This window comes from Chironomus tepperi, unplaced genomic scaffold, assembly GCF_022539635.2.
Source record: "Chironomus tepperi strain 1889 unplaced genomic scaffold, CSIRO-AGI_Ctep_v1 contig_465, whole genome shotgun sequence".
NCBI classification, from domain to species: domain Eukaryota; kingdom Metazoa; phylum Arthropoda; class Insecta; order Diptera; family Chironomidae; genus Chironomus; species Chironomus tepperi.
The window spans coordinates 175,556-195,374 of record NW_027226587.1 but is presented as its reverse complement, the minus strand read 5'-3'; the positions used below and the strand labels follow the sequence as shown (position 1 = coordinate 195,374).

Below are 19,819 nucleotides of genomic sequence, written 5' to 3'. Positions count from 1 at the left end.
CTGGGAATGTTCAAAAATTACGTAACGCTTGGTAGGAAGGAGAGGGGGTTAGCAGTTGTAGTGTTACTTAATTCCCGAGCATTCCATTATATCCTCTTTTTGGACAAAATTCTCAGTTAAATGAACTTATCATGAGTATGCTTCCTCAATATAGGAGGCGTTCACTTATCTCGTAACACCCTTGGGAGGTGGGGTTGGGAGAGGATTAGCTACGGAGGAGGGAGTCAAAAAGTCGTTTTATTGGGGCAACGCAACCAGTGAACGGCCTCATGATTAGGCATGGTCAAGCACATTATAATGCTATCTTAAGCATGCATCTTGCATGTCTCGTTCAGCAACAAAAACTTCCATTTCTTCTCAAATATATCGATTTCTGAATACATCCCTAGGTAGAGTTCATCAATGACGTACACATTTTCAGATACCCACATATAACTCTATGCATCATGAAATTGTTAAAGCAACATTTACTTTAAATTCTCAAATTACAAAATTAAATTTCTCCGCCCACGTCTATAAAAGTTTGAATTCATTTCCATCATGTAAATTAATTATAAAGATTTAAGCTATTCTTGAATGCAATTGAACAATCAGTTATTAAAAATTCTTCAAATGACTTGCAATGCAATTTTGATTTCTAATTGTACATAATTATGGAATTTCATTTATCAAATCAAATGCATTGCTGACATTTAATGAATTTTCAGTTGGGTATTTCAAGTGAAACGCGTCGGACAAAATAGAAAATAATTCGTGGATGACATTGTGAATTGAAAGTTTTCTTGGAATTTACTTTGAAAATTTTAATTAAAATTCTTAAAGATCTTTGATCTAATTTAAGATTTTAACAACTGTCTTTAAATTAAAATTCAGATTTAAACACTTGAATTAGTGTTTCTCAAACTTTTTCGACTAAAATACAGTAAATCTTGTTTAAATAGTGTGTTTAGCTCTGTTGAGTGCTCTCTTGTGTGTAACCATATGATTTGGAACGTGGGACATAGTTTAAGAAACACTAACCTTAATAATTGTGGTGTTTGAGTGGAATAGAATCTGAGTTATCGAGCCATATACAGGAAAATCAGCCAATTCGAGAATAGGACCGAGACGAGTGAATAGACAACAGATCGGATAACTGTATTAATCTTTTGTGAATACGTGAGTTCAATTCCTACTGTAGACCAATTTTTCAATCCCTTCGTACAATGCTCACGAAATTCCAATAATTACACTTTTTAAAAAAGCAATAATAAACATTTTAGCTTAAAATTTCACAGATTCCTAAAAGTTTTCATACACATGATTTTCACAAGAATGTCTGAATCCTCGGATCTCATTAAATGCGATTGTCCAAAATAATTACAGAAAAAAGAAGATAAACTTTCAACTCTTGTAAAATTTTAAATGAGAAATCTGTGCTTTTCAGTTAATATGGCCCGGGAGGTATATGACGTAAACTACTTACTTACTTCGCTGGCCGTACAGATTAGCTGTGATTTATGACCTCCCTCAGATGATGTCTAAATCTGGGTTTATCACTGGGTTCCGTCTGCCAAATGCCATATAATGTAGAAATGGTCGAAAATTGGGCTTCAAGCCAATAGAGTTGTCTAGAGCAGTTTTGTCAAAGTCGCACACGATATACAATTGTTTCATTGTATTTCCAAAAAATTCCAGGCCACAGCATGGACGACACTGCTCTAGAATCTAGACCCAGACTCGATTTGATGAAATCCAATCTCAGACAAGAGTAAAGTCGGCCTAGCATCCGTATTTCAATCATTACTGAGCCATGTGCTTTCCGGGACGATTCTACTGATTGCATAACAGTTTCAAAAAGTTAAAATTAATTTCCAGACACACAGACTAGCTTGAAAAATTCCATTACAATTCAGATATCATAAAAAAGCACAAAAAAAATGTTAAATTTTAAAAATATAATAATGATAATTTTTAATTACTTTTTACACAGTTCAACGAGAATCATTTTGGGGACAGCACATAAAAAAAAATTCACTTCTAGTCGGGTTGTTTTCATAATCAGAGTACGCAAAACGTTACACAATTATTGTCTGTTGTTACAAAATACAAAATATATCGACTCGTGTGCCTTCATAAGACTCTTTTTTATTTTCTCCAATAATAAGGCACAGCAGACGACAAAAAAGAGATGAAGTTAAATCTAAATTTGAATTACAAAAAGATTGCAATCATTTCGCTATGTGCTTTTGTATTTTCATGCTTGAACGGATACTTTATTCTTCCTCAAACCGTAAAGTTTGTATTGAAAAAAGTAAGTTTTAAAGATTAATCATGCATTAACTTATATTTAGGATTGATTGAGCATTGTTGTTGGCTTTTATGCTGATTGAGTTGATTTTCCTATGGGTAATGCTGACCTTAATGAATTTAAAAGAAATGTTCAAATTTAATGACCTTTTGGGCAATTGAACTTTGTGTATTAAAATGGTGAAAATCGATGAATATTTATATATGTCATAGTGAGGATTCCTGTTTGATTCACAAACAAAAATTGTCATTCACAAAAGCCTTTATCAAACATAAATCGTTTATATGTCAACAGCTTTGAGATTATATCAACTGTCGTTTGATATTTAAATTTTATTTTAAACTAGGATTATTTGTTTTCGTCTTTTATAGTTGTTATTCCCCTTTCATATAATCATTTAGTCTGTTTTTAAACACTGAAGAATAAACATCATAGTGAATAATTAAATTCAGAGATCGAAATTGGCTTGAGTGCACTTTGACTAGGAGTTGACTTAATACGTGATGTTCTTAGGGATGGGAGTTTGAGATTTAATTACGGCGTGAGGGAGTCAAAATATCAATTTTCAGATTAAATAATAAGTGAACTATGTAAAAGCTAAAAGCTGATTAAAAATTTAATAGAAATAGTTCCACTCCCTCTAGCTATTCCAGATAGCTTAGTGGTAGAAGCATGCGACCGGATATCTTAGGGCCCGGATTAGAATCTTCCTGAGGCTTCGTATAGAGAAAGTGTGCTCTTTTTCCTAAAACCTTAGAAGTGATCTGTCAGTGCTAAGTGATCTGTGGCAAATTCATTTAAGTTTCGACTTCTAGCTCAAATCCGAAGATTAAGTCATAACTGCTTTGTTATATACTACAACAAATCAGCCTCTTTATTTCATATATTGATCGGTCTTGTGTCTTATCAAAGAGTCATTTAAACTTTGTATTACATTTTGTAAACTTTTACTCATGTAAACATCAATGAAAATGCTGAGCCTCTTTTTATTATTTATATTGCGAATTTGGTAAAAAAATTTTAATGATCAAATATTCTTTTAAATATGAATATAAAGCAGAAATACACGAAATGCCAAATGTATAACCCAAATAGCACGAGTCGGTTAGTTACTTACTTCCTTGGTAAGTAAGCAAATAGCACTAACTAAATAAGTAAGAAATTTGAAACGTAATACATGTAGCAGATTAAGGACTTTAAAAGCTTCTTTAGATCTTGGAAGGAAGAGTAGAAAGGAGTCTAGGAAATCAATCCATATGTAGGTGAATCTGTCATTGTGAGAGTAAGGCTTCTGTGAATGACAGGTTAAGCAACAGACCGGATATCATCAAACTTCCCTTCTGTAAAGGCGTGGGTTCGATTCTCACTATTAGCCAATCTCAATCATTACATATTCTATGTCGGTATTACAATCATTTGCACACAATGCTCATGGCATTACAAGACTGACAATGACGTAAATATACATAAGTAGAAATATTCGAATAGGATTGAATTTACCAGGAAATCAGCGGATTGAACTATTGGGATGATACAACACAACAACAAAGCATAATCAGTGGATTCTGTTGGAACAGATGCAGACATTCCCATATCACAAATTATAAGCATAATAAGTGAACAACCCTAAGTAAAGAAGATGCCAATTAGTCTTTAAAAGACAAATATCAAAAAGGAATGTTTTTTTTACAAAAAACAATCTTGAGTAGGCGTTAGCCAACTCTGAGTCCTCAAGTACAGCATGTAAAATAATATCCTCAAAATTTCAAAAAATTAATTTTAACTATGCATATTGCTGTAAGAGTTACAATTACATCACATTCAATGGCTTCCTTAACTGCACCATCATAATAATCATCAAAAAAATGGAAATACTTCGTACCTAAAATAAAACTGTATGCGATATTGTCAAGCTGTTTTCTATTTGCATGTCACTACAGGAGGGGAGGAACTTTTTGTTCCTATAAAAGAATCTGTTTTCAACATTTTTTTTCAATGGGATACAAAGAGTCAAGATTTGTTCAGCACAAAAAGAAAATACTCAAAGGATTCTCTTTTTAGCGCATTTTTGAAATTTTTTTCAAAAAGGTAGCTTATTCAAGCACTTTGTTCGGCTGGGTATCGAGATCTCGAAAACCAGACATCGTAGAGGCTCTGGTTTGTTTTATTAGCTCCGTACTGTTGTTTTATTGCGGGCAAATGCATTTAAAAGTTTCAAATCATAGCATAAATACTATAATTAACAACTTTTCATTTCGATAAACAAAAACAACAACACGTTTTTTCATTGTTTTACAGTGTTTTTCAATGTTCTTTGATGTTTTTACAGTGTTAACAGAACAAAATTTGAATTTATCGTAACCGTTATGTGTTTTAAATTTTGGAAATCCGTTAAATGACGAAATTCTTGGATCTTGTTTTTTGGGCTTGGAAGTAACCTGGATCCTACTAGATCTTGTTTTTTGGATCTGGATCTTACTGGATCTTGTTTTGAGGATCTAGAAGTGACCTGGATCTTATTGGATCTTGTTTTTAGGTCTGAAAGTGACCTAGATCTTACTGGATCTCGTTTTTTAGATCTGGAAGTGATTTATTAATCAATTACTGATCGCTGGGACAAAAATGCGCTGAAGTGACTCGATAAGAACGAGTACTTTTGTAATTTTTTTTTATATCTTGTAACAAATATGTTTACTGAATACTTTTTACTTTGATCTCGTCGGAAACATCGCTTCGGTATCACTTTTTTTTTTAAAATAATATGAACCCAGAGAATTTTTATTGGTAAAGTAGACAGTTTACCTTTTTTTTTATGAGAGATGGCATATTTGATACGGTGCTGTTCACCAAACAGTTTGAAGTTTTGAGGGTGCAAAATTATTTGACTAATTTTCTTGGAACGTTTTCTTATGAATGAATTTTGATGGTAAGTGATGATATGATGAGATAAAGGTAGACGTACCCGAATACCACGAATTGATTAATCGATCAAAAAGCCGGTAATAGGTTGGCATGACTTTGACTTGGGGTTGGATTCCGTTTACAAGAGCGTCATTCTTAATTGGGGTTGAATTCGGTTTAGTTGAGTCACGCCGTCTAGGTGTCGAATTTCGGTTACAAGAGCGTGACTTTGGCCTAAGGTCGGATTTCGTTTACCAGAGTTTTTGCTGAACTTTATAGCAACAGGACGACGATACTCTGAATTGGTGCCAGATTCAGTTTCATTTGAGTCGAACTGGCCTTTGATTTGGTATCATCGGTCTGATGCAGAATTTTGGATAGATTAGTCGACTTGTGATTTTTGGTATAACCTTAAAACTTTTATATAAAGAGATTTAGATCTAGAGTTTGAAGTAAGGTGCGGCTAGTAATAGGTGGGGATGAATGGTGTGTGGATAATGAATGGACTGCAAAAGATAAGGAAGAAGCTAGGTTTAAACCAAATAAGCCCTTGTTCGAAATCAACTTGAATTCACATTAAATTTGAATCGATAGCGAACTCTCCAAGAATTATCCCTACTAGACAATGAGCATACTCATCTAAATCAATCAATATAATTAAGCACGGACCACGAATGCCTTAACCTAAGCAGATTAATCGGGGGAACCATATGTTTCAGTGTAAAAATGAATCGATATCAGCAGTCACGGTTGTTGCCGTTAGGACAACTTTACGTCTTGTTATTGATACGGTGACGTAGCGGTGCCCTAGTGAACACAATTTGCTGCTCGGGTAAAAGTTTAGATCCAAAATTTAGAACTCGGCATCGACTAGGAGTTTGTATAGAACGGCCAATTTAAGTCGACTCGACTGTAAGCTTGCCAAGATCTATCTCTAATAGACAATGAGCATGCTGATCCATATGAACGTGCTCATAAGGATACTCAATCAACACAATGGAGCATGCTCAATTTTGTCAACATACTCAAAAACATGTTCCATGTCTGTTCAAGTATTTTGAAAAAGGTTTCAAGATACAGACACACAACATCGATGTCTGTCTCATTTTTATATATTTTTGGAGCTTCCTATGACAATTTTGCATTCATATATTTATTTTCAAATAATAATGATGTATCTACACGTTCCTACACAGCTTTTATGTCTTACAATGACCAAGTACCTGTCTCGAAATCATCATTTTCATGAGCTTCACTGAACTCTTTTTTTCGCCATTTATTTTTCTCGAATTTTTCAATCACATGCCATGGATACAAAAAAATCAGCAGCAAAGCCACATTGCTTACCACATCATATAATTTTCTAAAAATAATCACAGAGAGTGGCTTTCTCAAAATCGACCGTTAATTTTTTTCAAAAAAATATATTTTGTCGTTATTATTCAAATTATTTTTGACCGTTAGTTTTACTTTTCTTCATAACGTAAATTTTTATTTTAAATAAGTTGAGTTCGAATTGTTCGAATTTGTTCGAAAAACTCGAATTTGAGACGGCCACACTCTGAATAATCAGTACCACGTGCTTTATAATGAATTTTAAAAAATTACCAACAATTTTCAATTTTCCCAATTTTTTTTAAAGAACGTTCAATTAAGGAAGGGATCACAAATGCGACCATTGTTTGAAAACATTCCATTTCCACTGACATTTAAGGTTTCAATTTTCAATATCACAAACTCTGATGACATCCTGAACGGAAATAAACCGAAATTAAATGAGATTGGGCCTTATGTATTCGAGTATGTAGACAATCAACATCATTATAATGTTGGAATTTTTTATGCTGTATATTTTTTATTTATCCGTCCCACAGTGAATGGAAGCTTCGTGAGAATCTCGTTGATGATGACTCAAAAGATACAATTACATTTACATTAAAGCAAATCTTTAAATTTCGTCCGGATTTATCTAATGGACTAACGGGTAATGAGGAAGTTGTTGTCCCAAATCTTATACTCTTAGCAACGACCATGACAGCAAAGCAAGAACGAGAAGCTTTTCTGCCAACGATAATTAAAGCAATGAATCAAATTTTTGGTAATGTTTCGAGTCCATTTGTAAGGATTCGTGCTATGGATTTTATGTTTTCGGGTATGGAGTTTAACTGTTCAGGAAATGAATTTGCTTCAAAAGTTGTATGTGCTGCTATACGGAGTGAAGGCATTGAGCAAGGCGTTAAAGTTGTAAATGAAACTCATCTTTCTATTTCACTGCTTGGTCACGTAAGTTTTGTTGTTTGTTTTTTTAAATCATTTTTCATTTCATACTTGTTTTTTCCTTAAAACATCCGGTGTTATCTGATTAAATGCTGGATGAGGATGTAGATTTTAGTATGTCCTAATGACTGGATATCTTAAACATTGAAATAATTCAGATTTTTAAGTAAACGCGCTGTATTGCTTCGTTTTTACATTGTTTTTCACTGTATTGCAATGTTTTTCATTGTTTTACAATATTTTTCATTGTTTTACAATGAAATACGCATTGTTTTAAAACATATTTGTATTATTTTACATTGTTTTATTATGTTTTACAATGTTTTGTTTTGTTTTACAATTATTTACAACGCTTTGCTACATTTTACAGCGTTTTGCAATGTTATACACCATTTTATTACAATGTTTTATTGAGTTTTATAATGTTCTGCATATGTTTTTCATAGTTTTACAACTTTTTGCGTTGTTTTACATCGTTTTATTACTTTAACAACATTTTACTATGTTGAAAAATCTTTGAATGTTTAGTTTCTAAATTTTCATAAAAAGTTATAATGCTGCTTTTCCTTAAAGCATCAAAGAATACCCCTAACTTCCAATTTACTGTAAAAAGATTCTCACAACATTCATAACATTTCCTCTCTTTTATTGCATGTCTACAATACAAAGAAAAACAATACTGATATGGCAAAATTTACAATGTTGCGAGGTATAAGAGATATTAAGGACCTTGGAAGAGTTGTAAAGATAAATGGCGACAAGTGAGTTAATGATGCATTTTATTATATTAAGATTAATTGCATTTAAGAAGTGGAATTACAGAAAGAATTAATGAAAGGAAAAGTTAAATTCTTGCTTGTGCCTGTCAAGGGCAATGGAAGGATTATAAATTTTTCTATTAACCTCAACTTCAATAATGCATGAGATAAATCTAATCTAAATTACTTTCCATTTGAATTCCTTAACCTCGTCCTCAATTCACATCTTATTGACCTATCAACTCCTTATTCGTAATCCTTTACCTTAATCATCTCCAATTTATAAATTTTATACACTATCACAATTTCACATACCTTTTTTTTCATATGTAATGCATTACGGTAGTCAACTGTCTGTGTGGGATGGAGATGAATGTAATCGATTTCATGGTACAGATAGTACAATATTTCCACCATTCTTGGAACCGGACGATGGTCTTTGGACATACAATCATGACATTTGTATGTCATTAAAAGCACATTATGTAAGAAAGTCATCGTATGCTGGATTACCGACCTCTTTATATTCAATTGACTTTGGTGATTTTATGGTAAGGAACAACATGTGTATGTACAAATCAGAGTGTGGCCGTCTCAAATTTTGAACATTTTGAACTCAACTTATTTTAAAATAAAAATGTACGTTACGAAGAAAACTTGGAATAACGGTCAAAAAAAATTTGAATTTTACGGCAAAAATTATTATTTTTGAAAAAATCAACGGTCGTTTTTGAGACAGCCACACTCTGATACAAATGAATGAAAAAATAAATCACATAGCAATTTACTTAAAAGGATGATGAGAAGAAGCAGTGCTTTTGTGATGGAACATGTCCACCAAGAGGAACAATTGACTTACTGCCTTGTATGGGATCTCGCATTTATGGTACAAAGACCTTCCTTTTTTTTGATATTAATCTCTTAACTGATTCTTTTGTCCTTCGCAGGTTCAAAGGTATTTCATCGGAATTCCATTAATTATCTTTGAACTTTTTTTTAATTAATTTAACTTTTTTTTTTTGGGGATGAAAAATGTTTCATTTTCTTTGTTTTTAATATCTTAATAGCCGCATTTCTTAGATTCTGATGAAAGTCTATTAGCAGCGGTTGAAGGACTTCATCCAAATCGTTCCAAGCATGATGTTTATGTGAACTTTGAAGCGGTAAGATGATGAGATAATTAGTGCCTTTATAAAAAAAATTTTCCTCATTATTTGAGTTTCTTGTGAAAATTTGCTCTGATTTTTTTGCCCCTCATTTTTGGGTTCAACTTAATTTCATTTATTTTACTCATTAAAATGATTAATTAATACGTAAGTAATTAGTAAGGACTTAAGTAATAAGTGTAAATGAGTTGGTACCGGTAAAGCTATTAAGCTAGACGTTTTAATATCAGGACGAATTATCATAAAATTTTACAACTGCATATCTTCTTGAAGAGTACCGCTATGTTGCCACGTTGATGTGAACAGAGTTGGCAATAGGTCAACGGCAATTAACGAGAGCTTGTCGAACATCATCTACCATCGACAGCAGAGGGCGAAGCCGACTCATGTTTAGCTCGCTATAGCCAGCTAAAAATCGGCTAAACCTTAGCTGGCTTTAGCCGGCTAACGGATTTCGTTGTTTTCTTTTAGCTGGCTATAGCTGGCTAAACGCATATTAGCCGGCTAAAACCGCAGCTATAGCCGGCTAAAAAGAGAATTTTTGCCTTGTGAATTTCATACAAAAATTTCAAACTTTTTCTTTTTTAGCTGCATAAGTTCGAGACTCAGATTTGTTTTTTTCTTCTTTTTTTACCCTAAAAAGTTTAAATTTATGAAAAGTTATTATTTTTTTGGTATTTAATTCATAAATTTCAAGTATCTGAAGTAAAAGCTCATTCAAAACTAAAATAAATCATAATTAATCAGTTCATTATAATATTTTACTATCAAAATCCTTCAGGAATGTTAAATTAATGTCCAAAACTTAAAAATTTCACATTTTTGGCAGTAAATTTTCATTTTCTCCAATAGATAAGGTGAGAAATACAGGAAATTGTAATTAAAGATAAAGAACTACTATATAAAATGCTAAAATTCAATTTAACTGTTAAGAGTTACATATTTTCTGTTTTAAATGTGCATTGCTTTGATGATAAAATGAAACTTTACTGCAAAAAATTGTAATTTTCGAATTTTGCACTTTTTTAAACATTTTTAAATTTATTAACTTAATTTCTGATAGTAAAGTATTGTAGTGAATTAATCAAAAGGATTTATTTCCATTTTGAATGAGTATTCACTTCAGATACTTGAAATTTACTTATTAAATACCAAAAAATTATAAATTTAAATTTTTTAGTGCAAAAAAGAAGAGAAAAAAAAAATTTGAGACTCGAACTTAAGCGGCCAAATAGAAAAAAATTGAAATTTTTGTATGAAATTTCATTAAACTTCACAAGACAAAAATTCTCTTTTTAACCGGCTTTAGCTACGCTTTTAGCCGGCTAAAGAGGAGTTTAGCCAGCTAAAGCCAGCTAACGAAATTTCACGAAATTTTTTAGCCGGCTAAAGCCGTCTTTAGCTGATCTTAGCCGACTATAGCGAGCTAAGCTCGGCTTCGCCCTCTGATCGACAGTCAACGACGTTCGTTGACATCTGTCGTCGGCAGTCAACGACGACTATTGACATCTGTCATCGGCAGCTGGCCGACACTTACCACTTACCGACCACCAATGACTGTCGATTGTAGAATACATAAAATGGTCGGAGACAGCCTATTGTCAACTCTGGATGACAAAATCTCAACATGACGTAAAAAATGCCTTGGCCGTATCATGATGGCTGTTCATGGCCTATTCTGAAAGCCAAAATTGAGATTTGGTGGATCGTTTTGCTCTCTAAAATGCAAAATTCTCTAACATATACTCATACAGTACAATGGAGTTGAATGAACGCCTCTACATCGCTACATTGACGGCAATATTTGAGGGTGTCCTGACGGCTACGTTATGACTGATTTTGACACAGTTTAATGCCAAAATCCTAAATTTGTTCCGATGTTTAAGAAAAATTATGACAATTCAAGTTATATCCAGACTGGCAATTATCTTTTGACAGAAACGCAAGACTTTCTATCTCTGCTGAATTTGCAGCTTTTGTCCAATGCAAGTAGAAGAATTGTACAATGAGCACTGTTTATTACAGAAAATTTAAGTAAGCTTTGTGCGACTCTCTCTAACAAGCCCTGGTAGCTCAGTAGCTAAGAGCACATGTTATGTAATAGAAGTGCGTGAGTTCAAATCTCACTAGACGAATATCTAAAGGAAGTGTCCTTTATTCTCAGAAATATTAGCAGTTGAAAGTGTTCGAACAGTATTACCAAAAATTGCGCAGATAGACTTACCCTCCCCAGTATATATCAGACTTTTTTCAATTGAAATGAAGTTCCTGATTATTGCTCTATCAAATTTACATTAATACTACTGAAAATAAATTTCATAAATGAAGAGACAGTTGACTTTAAGTCAATATTAAATAATCGTTATACACACAGTTGGATACAGTCATCCAGTAACCTAAAGAGTTATGATTTTGATTAAGCGCGCGTCGTCCGTCCCCTCATTTCATTTCCACGAAAATTTTTCCACTTTTTTCTACAAATATTATGTTTCCGTAGATATCAGGCACTCCATTATCGGGAGCGAAACGTTTGCAATTTTCACTGGCAATGGAACCAATTGATGAATATGAAATGATGAGTAAATTACCGACAGCGCTATTGCCATTAATCTGGGTTGAAGAAGGTAATTTTATTGCATTCAATATGCAAACCAAATTGACTAATTAAATGCAAATTAATTGACTTTTATTTTACTCTTTCTCTCTCTATTAATTATGGATCTGAATCTATATCAATCAATATTGTCAGGATTGGAATTGAATAAGACCTATACGAACCTGTTGAAATATCAATTATTCTTGTGAGTCAAGTTTGCGTCATGTTTTTTAATTAATATGATATTCATTCATCAATTCATATTGGATATATTTAAATTCATGAAGGTTTAATAGATTGACATTCATTTTTGAGGCATTTTAAATGAATTGACAGATATTCGAGAAGCTTATATGGTGGTTTTAATCAAGGTTTAATAAAGATTGATCTGGATATCATTAATTTTCGTGTTGAGGAAAGGTTTGGGTTGTTTAAATTGAGAGAATAATGAAAATTTAGTTAAATTCTAGTGTTTAGTGTATTTTTGAGAGTTCTGGTTTAAAGCTTTAGCTTTGTGCAATTGATTATTTCCAGCTACAGTTGATCCAGTAACGCAGAAATAGTTTTAAACACGTTATTTAATGATTTGTTGTTTTGTAAACAAAAACACGTGATTTGCAAGTTCAAATTTTGAACTTTGAATTTAAATTGTTTTTGACCATTGAAAATTAGAATTTTAAAAAACCGTTAACTTGTGGAATACTCCTTTCAATGTTTTTTTGAAAGCTACGTAAACTGACGCATGATTTGAGGGCTGTAGACAGGACCTAGATAGGAAATTCTTGTTTTTGATGTTCTTGATGTCATAAATTCCAAATTTGAACGATTTATCATGAAACACCAAGAAAATCATAAATTAAAGCATAATATACCAAACCTGGCTAAACCTATACATAAACTCATTAATCAATAATATCCAATTCATTTATAAATACATCCCATTATTATCCCCATCATTTCAATTCAACTAATTCTATGCTTTCCATTAAAACCCAAAACAGAGCATTTAAAGTCAATACAATTCTTAAATGGATTGGTATTGTGTGCAGCACAATTGGATTAATAATATCAGGATTTGTATTTTATAATGAGCAAAATAATAAACTATCTGTTACACCCACCACAACGACTACGACAATTCCTATATCAGCGGATGGAACATCAACAAAGACATTAGATGATCTAATTTATCTCAAAAACAGAGTTGAAGAAGTACAGAATTCAAGAAATGCTGGAAATTAATTTCAATGAGGATGGCTTCTTATACATGTTCAGCTGCTTGTTGTGTTACTGCTTGTTTTATGTATTGTCATTTATTTAAATAATTTATATAAATGTAATTTAGTCTCATTTGATGTAGATTCACGAAAGGAATGATTTTTTAATTAGGGGATGCAGCAAAAAATGTGAAATAAGCTTTTTGTAGCTTTCTTTTTGAATTCACTTAAGGCAATTAAAATTTCTTTACGAAAAATGGACTGTATCAAGTGGGTTGTGTTATTTTTGTCAGACCTTTCTTTTTGCAAGGATGTCATTAAATGGTATGCTGTATATAAAAAATGTTTTGAAATAAAATCAATCGTCTATCTGATGTAAATATCAATTCATTGCGTAACTTAGGAAACTGATCGATGTTTTGTCCACTTACAAAAGGTAGTCCGTATTGCAAAACGTAGAGGCCAATCTTCGAGTCACATTCCTAACATATCGGAAGATTGTCGACAATTAATTACTTACTTCGCTGGCCAAACAGATCAATTGTATCAGATCGCCTTAGAGTCAGCGGTAACTGTTCGAAAAGTCGACAGAAAAAACAAAACTTCCGAAGTAAACTGCTGAAAAATCAGTCGGTCTCATGTGTCTAAACCGTTAGAAGACGATAGATTCCTAATTCTAAACATTGCATGACTCAGGGTATATCAATGCAATGGACCTAATTACAATAGTGCAGTCGCGAATCACACATACCGAGCTGTTGTGTCTAGAACAGCGAAAAAGCATTCGAATTTAATTAGACCAGTGATGAGCAACCTTTTATTTTTTGCGGCACATCTTAGTAGTAAGCCTCCATCAAAACCGCGCACGTCATACGATTCATGGTATTTCAATAATTTTTTGTTGCACACTTGTCTGTCACGACACATGTGACTAGACATTCTCTTACTAACAACGCCACTGCTGCTTTTTTGTTGTTTGAACCGAAATGAAGGTAATTTCTGCACAAAAAATCCCTATGGCATGTCATTTTGCTGTGGTGGGCAACCTGTGTGACGCAGCATAGAAGTGTGTTGCCAAAGGTTTTCTAAAAATGCCAAGAACCGTATGATTTGTGCGATTTTAGTTGACGCTATCCACAATGGTGTGTCGCCTAAAATATAAGGTTCGCCATCACTGCCATACAGCTTCGATTGCCCAATTCTATTCAAACATTAGACATCACTTACGAACGATCACTAATGAAATAGGAAATTACCATTAAAAATTCACAACAACCTTATCTGATGAATTAATTTTCAGCAAACATTCCACAAAAAATTTTAAAGATGACACAAAATTTTATTAATTTTAAAGCAGAAAGGACACTTTGTTGGCATGTGGGCATACTATTTTGTAACTTTATTGATTTTTCAAGTAATTTGGCAATTAAATTCTGATGGAAAGTTCATGAAGATTGAAAGCTGTACATCAACAAATAAATCACTTAAAATTGATCGATGTGAAATCATTAATGGATCCTTTAACGCCAAAATTGATGTATTTAAGCCACTTGAGCAAGTCTATGTATGTCAATTGATTTCATAGTCCATAAAACTATATTAAAAGCTTTACTTCCTATAGATCAAGCTGAATGCATTCCGTCGTGAAGGTTCATACTTTAAACCGATTGGAAAGTTTCCAGTATTTGAAGCCTGCGGAGCTATTAAGTCTGGAACTAGACAAAATCCTTTTGTTATGGCTGCTGTCTACATTATACTACATGCTTTACCAAAACTTGGAAAACCATGTCCATTTAGTGGACGTGTTGAACTGTCGAATTTTAATCCTCCAAGTGACATGTTCAAGTTTATATCCAAAGGAATATTTAAGGCAGATCTTAGATTTTATAATGACAATGAAAATCCAATTCTGTTGATTGAGATGATTTATGCAAAGACTTCTTAATGATTTTGAGAGAATTAAGAACTCGAGTGGACAAAAATACGTTATAACTGGTTGATGGCAAGGCAATGTCCAGTTGATGACTAGTTCTAACGCATTTTTGTAAACTCGAGGCACTATTATTCTAGATAATATAGAACTTTAAGGCTTGGGGACACTTTTTCCAAATCATTGATGGCGCGTTCCTTACAAGGTATGTAACAGATAAAGAGCATCCTTTCATGGTTCCTCAATGTCATCATGATACCTTGAAAGCATGCTCTTTGTCTGTTGGATATCGAGTAGAGGTCAATAACTCCCGATCAGAACACATTTAAATGTTGTCCATACTGGAGTTGCCAGTTAGATGTCAAAATTGAGAATTTAACCAAGCTTTGTGACTGGAATCAAGGCTCTAAGTCAGAGCATGGTTCCAGTAAGTAAATATATTGGAGTTGAGCACTTTCGCTGGCCGTACATATCAATTGTGATCCTAACCTCCCCTAGATGCCACCTAAAACTAGCTCTATCACCGGCTACCACTTGTCAATTCCTGATTCCTAATTGCGATACAATCTCGATCGACAGATTCTTTCCATGAGTTCTTTTGAGTTCTTTTCACGCGACATTTTGCGATCTACAAAGTCTGCCTTTAATACATTATTCAATTTACACAAGATCAATGGTGATCCATGACATCCCATTAGACTTTGTAGTTTGTAGTTAAGGAGAACGGCATGCTAAGTCAACGCACCCTTTGATGACTGAGTCTCATTTGACTCCGCCTCACTATGTGGCTTGGATTGACGGTTGACATCTTGAGAAGGTGAGGTTGGAGCTTGGTCGAGTTAACCTTGGTACTAAAAGTCACATATATTGCACGTACACAATCTTCAGGAATCATGGCAGTTAAGTAGTCCGTGAAACAAGAACCAAGTTTGCAGCAGAGATGTCAGGACTTTGGAGTTCGTACTCCAAAAGTCCAAAAAGTCCGGACTCCATGGAGTCGAACTCCACTTTTTTATGGAGGCGCCTTCACATTGGAGTCATGCCAACTCTGGTTTACAGTAGCCAAGCCGATGATTCCAATGATACTATACACCTAGCTGCAGTGTAGACAACATTAATGTGTATGCCGATCGGGCCTAGAATTCCAAATTGTTGCACAATATCTCATCAACCAATTTTAAACCATCAAATAAAAATGTCCATTAAGCCTTAAAATAGCTTTTTTATTAAAATTTCATAGCTATTAACTGAAAATGTTTTAATTGTTGCTGAAAATGTTCTTTTCAGTTTTAAAATATGTTCAGTATATATGTTCATCAAATCAGTATATATGTTCAGTGCACATTCAGTATACAGATGAGGATGTACTTTATAGCATTTCTAATTTTTCTATCAATTTCTGAATCTTCTGCTGCTGGAAGGTTTTTAAAAGTTGAAAATTGTACATCTTCAAATAAGTCACTGACTATTGGAAGATGTGATATTATTGATGGGGCAATATCTATTAGTGTTGATGTGTTCAAGCCTATTGACAAGATATTTGTAAGTAACTTGAATAAGGGCTCTCCTGAGTGACACAAATGAGCTTCGTCGAGCTTTTTCCATGGATACATTTATTAACTCTGTATGGTAGTCACATGTACAGCGAATCAACCGTGATGCAACATTGGCTGTATGTCGGTCTTGCAAAGTAATGACCCAGGTACTAATTTAGCCAGATGCGGATGTTTTTTTTGATGTTGTCGCTGAATCAACTGCCACATGACCCTTTCACATGACCATGTCATATGACCATGTCACACTACCCTGTTACATGACCATGTCACATGACCCTGTTACATGAACATGTCACATGACCATGTTACATGACCCTGGCACATTACCCTGTCACATGACCATGTCATATGAGTTAATGTGGTTCGTTGGTCCAAAGTTCGAAGCAGAGCTAGAAGTCGACTCAAATTTTGTATGGAACCATTTGACTCCATGTGAAATTCGAGAAGACTTTAGATCGGGGTTTCGAAAACCCACTTAAAGTAGTGTTAAAAATGTGTCTGTAACGCAATTTTGTCTCATTTGTGTTGCTCGGCCCTGGATGTCACACGAGGATAATTTCACAATGTTTTCTTGCAGGTAAAAATTGGATTCTTCAAACGAGAAAATTCATACTTTCGAGCTGTTGGAAAATTTCCAGTATTTGAGGGATGTGATTTGGTAGAAAAAGGCTTAAAAATGAATCCCTTTATGGCTGGAATTGCAAATATAGTCTTCACCGCTGTTCCTAATCTATTTAAAAATTGTCCAATAACTGGACATTTTGAGCTCATGAACTTTACGGGTAATGGCGAAATGTTTCGATTTGTATCCAAAGGAGTTTACAAGATAAATTTTCATCTATACAATGACTTTGATAACGTCATATTGCTGGTCAGCTATATTTTTGCAAAGACATCAGGAGGACCTCCTTCCTAAATTGATTGATTGGTATAAGGGGTCGTTCACTTATTACGTAACTGGACTTCAACTCTTACCTCTAGAGCAGTGGTGGGCAACCTTAATTTTCCGCGACACATCTCGATATTTCACCGACACAAAAGTGTGTGTCGCAAAGCATAGTTTGAGAAGCACTGGCTTATGACATCTACTATCAATTCTGGGTCTGAACGAACCTTATAGCGCTCTTGATGAAGTTCGAATTTCGGTGGTAGGTCTCGACCGAAACCGCACACGGTTCATGACACATAGGTTGCCCATCACTGCACAATAGCGTTACATAATATCTGAACGATCCCCAAGAAGGAAGCTTAAAATTATCAATTTTGACTTTTAATATGTCTATTACTTTGAGGAAATCATAAATGACTTAATCATGCACGCCAAATAAAAATATCCAAAAATTACCAAACCAAAAATTAATTATCATTAACATTCCATCCAGTTATGATCACATACTCTGTATTATTTTGTATTGTTCTGTCAATATCTGGAACTTTTGCTATTGGAAAGTTTATCAAAGTTGAGAACTGCACAACAACTAATAAATCACTGCATATTGAGAAATGTGATGCAACTAATGGCGCACTTAATGTAGTTGTGGATATATTTAGGCCACTTAGTGAAGTTTTTGTAAGTGATTAGGTGCAAGCTGCATTTTGGGGTCCATTTTTCTAGGGCGGTGATATGGTATGGTCCGGTATGGTATATGTTCGTCCATGGTAAAGTATGATATAGGCAGAATACCCGTACGGTATAGAAGTACACCTCTTATGACATTGTGGTATAACTGTGTCGTAACATCGAGCCAACGTGCCATTATACCGTAACACCGGTACAGCATTGATTTTAAGTAGCATTTTGTCATGCCAAAAATACCTTTGTACCTTACCATACCGCCACTGGACCTAAATCGTTCCACACCGGGTCGTACAGTGTCACATCGTGCCTTACCGTGTCATGTCGTACCGCACCACGTTGTACGATCACCGAGGAAATCGATCCCATCAACTGAATTCCATCTTCAATTAACTCAAGAAGCTTTATTACCCCAGACTATAACTATAATCTTTTTCAGGTAAAATTTTCCCTATACAGACGCGAAGGTGCTTACTACAAACCACTTGGAAAATTTCCAATACTCGATGTTTGTGACTTAATGGACGGTGCAACAAAGCAAAATCCTTTTGTTATGGCAATTACCAATATATTTTTCTTTGCATTGCCAAGTCTCCGTAGAAGTTGTCCAGTCAGTGGAAGTTTTAAAATATTAAATTTTACAATTTCTGGTGACATGTTCAAGTTTGTTGCTAAAGGAATTTTAAAGGTTAATCTGCATTTTTACAGCAAATATGATGAAATGATTTTGTGGATGAATTACTATTATGCGAAAACGTCATCAAGAGCATTATAGGTGTCCGTCATATTAAGATTTGATAATAGACGTTAAAGGCAGTGCTTCTCAAACTAAGTTGCGCGACACACTACTTTGTCTGTGTCACACTACCGTGTATGTGTCACACTACTGTGTCTGTGTCACACTACTGTGTCTTTTTTGCACTTCTGTGTCTATGTCACACTACTGTGTCTGTGTCACACTACTATGTCTGTGACACACTACTGTTTCTGTGTCACACTACTGTATCTGTGTCAGACTGCTGTATCTGTATCAGACTACTGTATCTGTGTCAGACTACTGTGTCTGTGTCAGACTACTGTATCTGTGTCAGACTACTGTGTCCGTGACATACTACTCTGTTGCCAAAAGCTTCAGCTAGTATACCTAAAAATGAAATTTCAGTTGAGTGTATCAAGCTCTAAAAAGTTTGAGAAGCACTGCTTTATGCCTTAAATATGTGCAAAGAGAAAAAAATAAAAATAAATTCCAAAAGTTTTCATCATTCCATTTAATTGCTCCCAAACTCATTAATTAAGCTTAATTAAGGCACAATTTTAAAGCACTTAAATATCCAAAAGCCATAAAGTATCCCAAAGTTTCAGTATAAACAGTGTATAAGCTAGACATGAGGATATACCTTGTAGTACTTTTAATTTTTCTGACAATTTACGATTCAAATGCTATCATAAAGTTTATCAAGGTTGCAAACTGTACAACATCTGGAAAATATCTGCAAATTGAACGTTGTGAAGCATCTAATGGAACGCTGAATGTTGTTATTGATATTATTAA

General features: G+C 33.9%; 1 protein-coding gene across 1 annotated transcript; it reads left to right on the top strand.

Annotated features, from left to right (window-relative positions):
- Positions 1-2,170: 2,170 nt before the first annotated feature.
- On the top strand, positions 2,171-13,230 carry LOC139099191 (sensory neuron membrane protein 1-like). Its single transcript, XM_070651588.1, is given in 11 exon segments — positions 2,171-2,293; positions 6,834-6,991; positions 7,066-7,474; positions 8,138-8,229; positions 8,573-8,777; positions 9,022-9,168; positions 9,170-9,181; positions 9,294-9,389; positions 11,890-12,016; positions 12,142-12,193; positions 12,990-13,230. Coding segments are annotated over 11 exon segments (1,662 nt in total).
- The last annotated feature ends 6,589 nt before the right edge of the window (positions 13,231-19,819 follow it).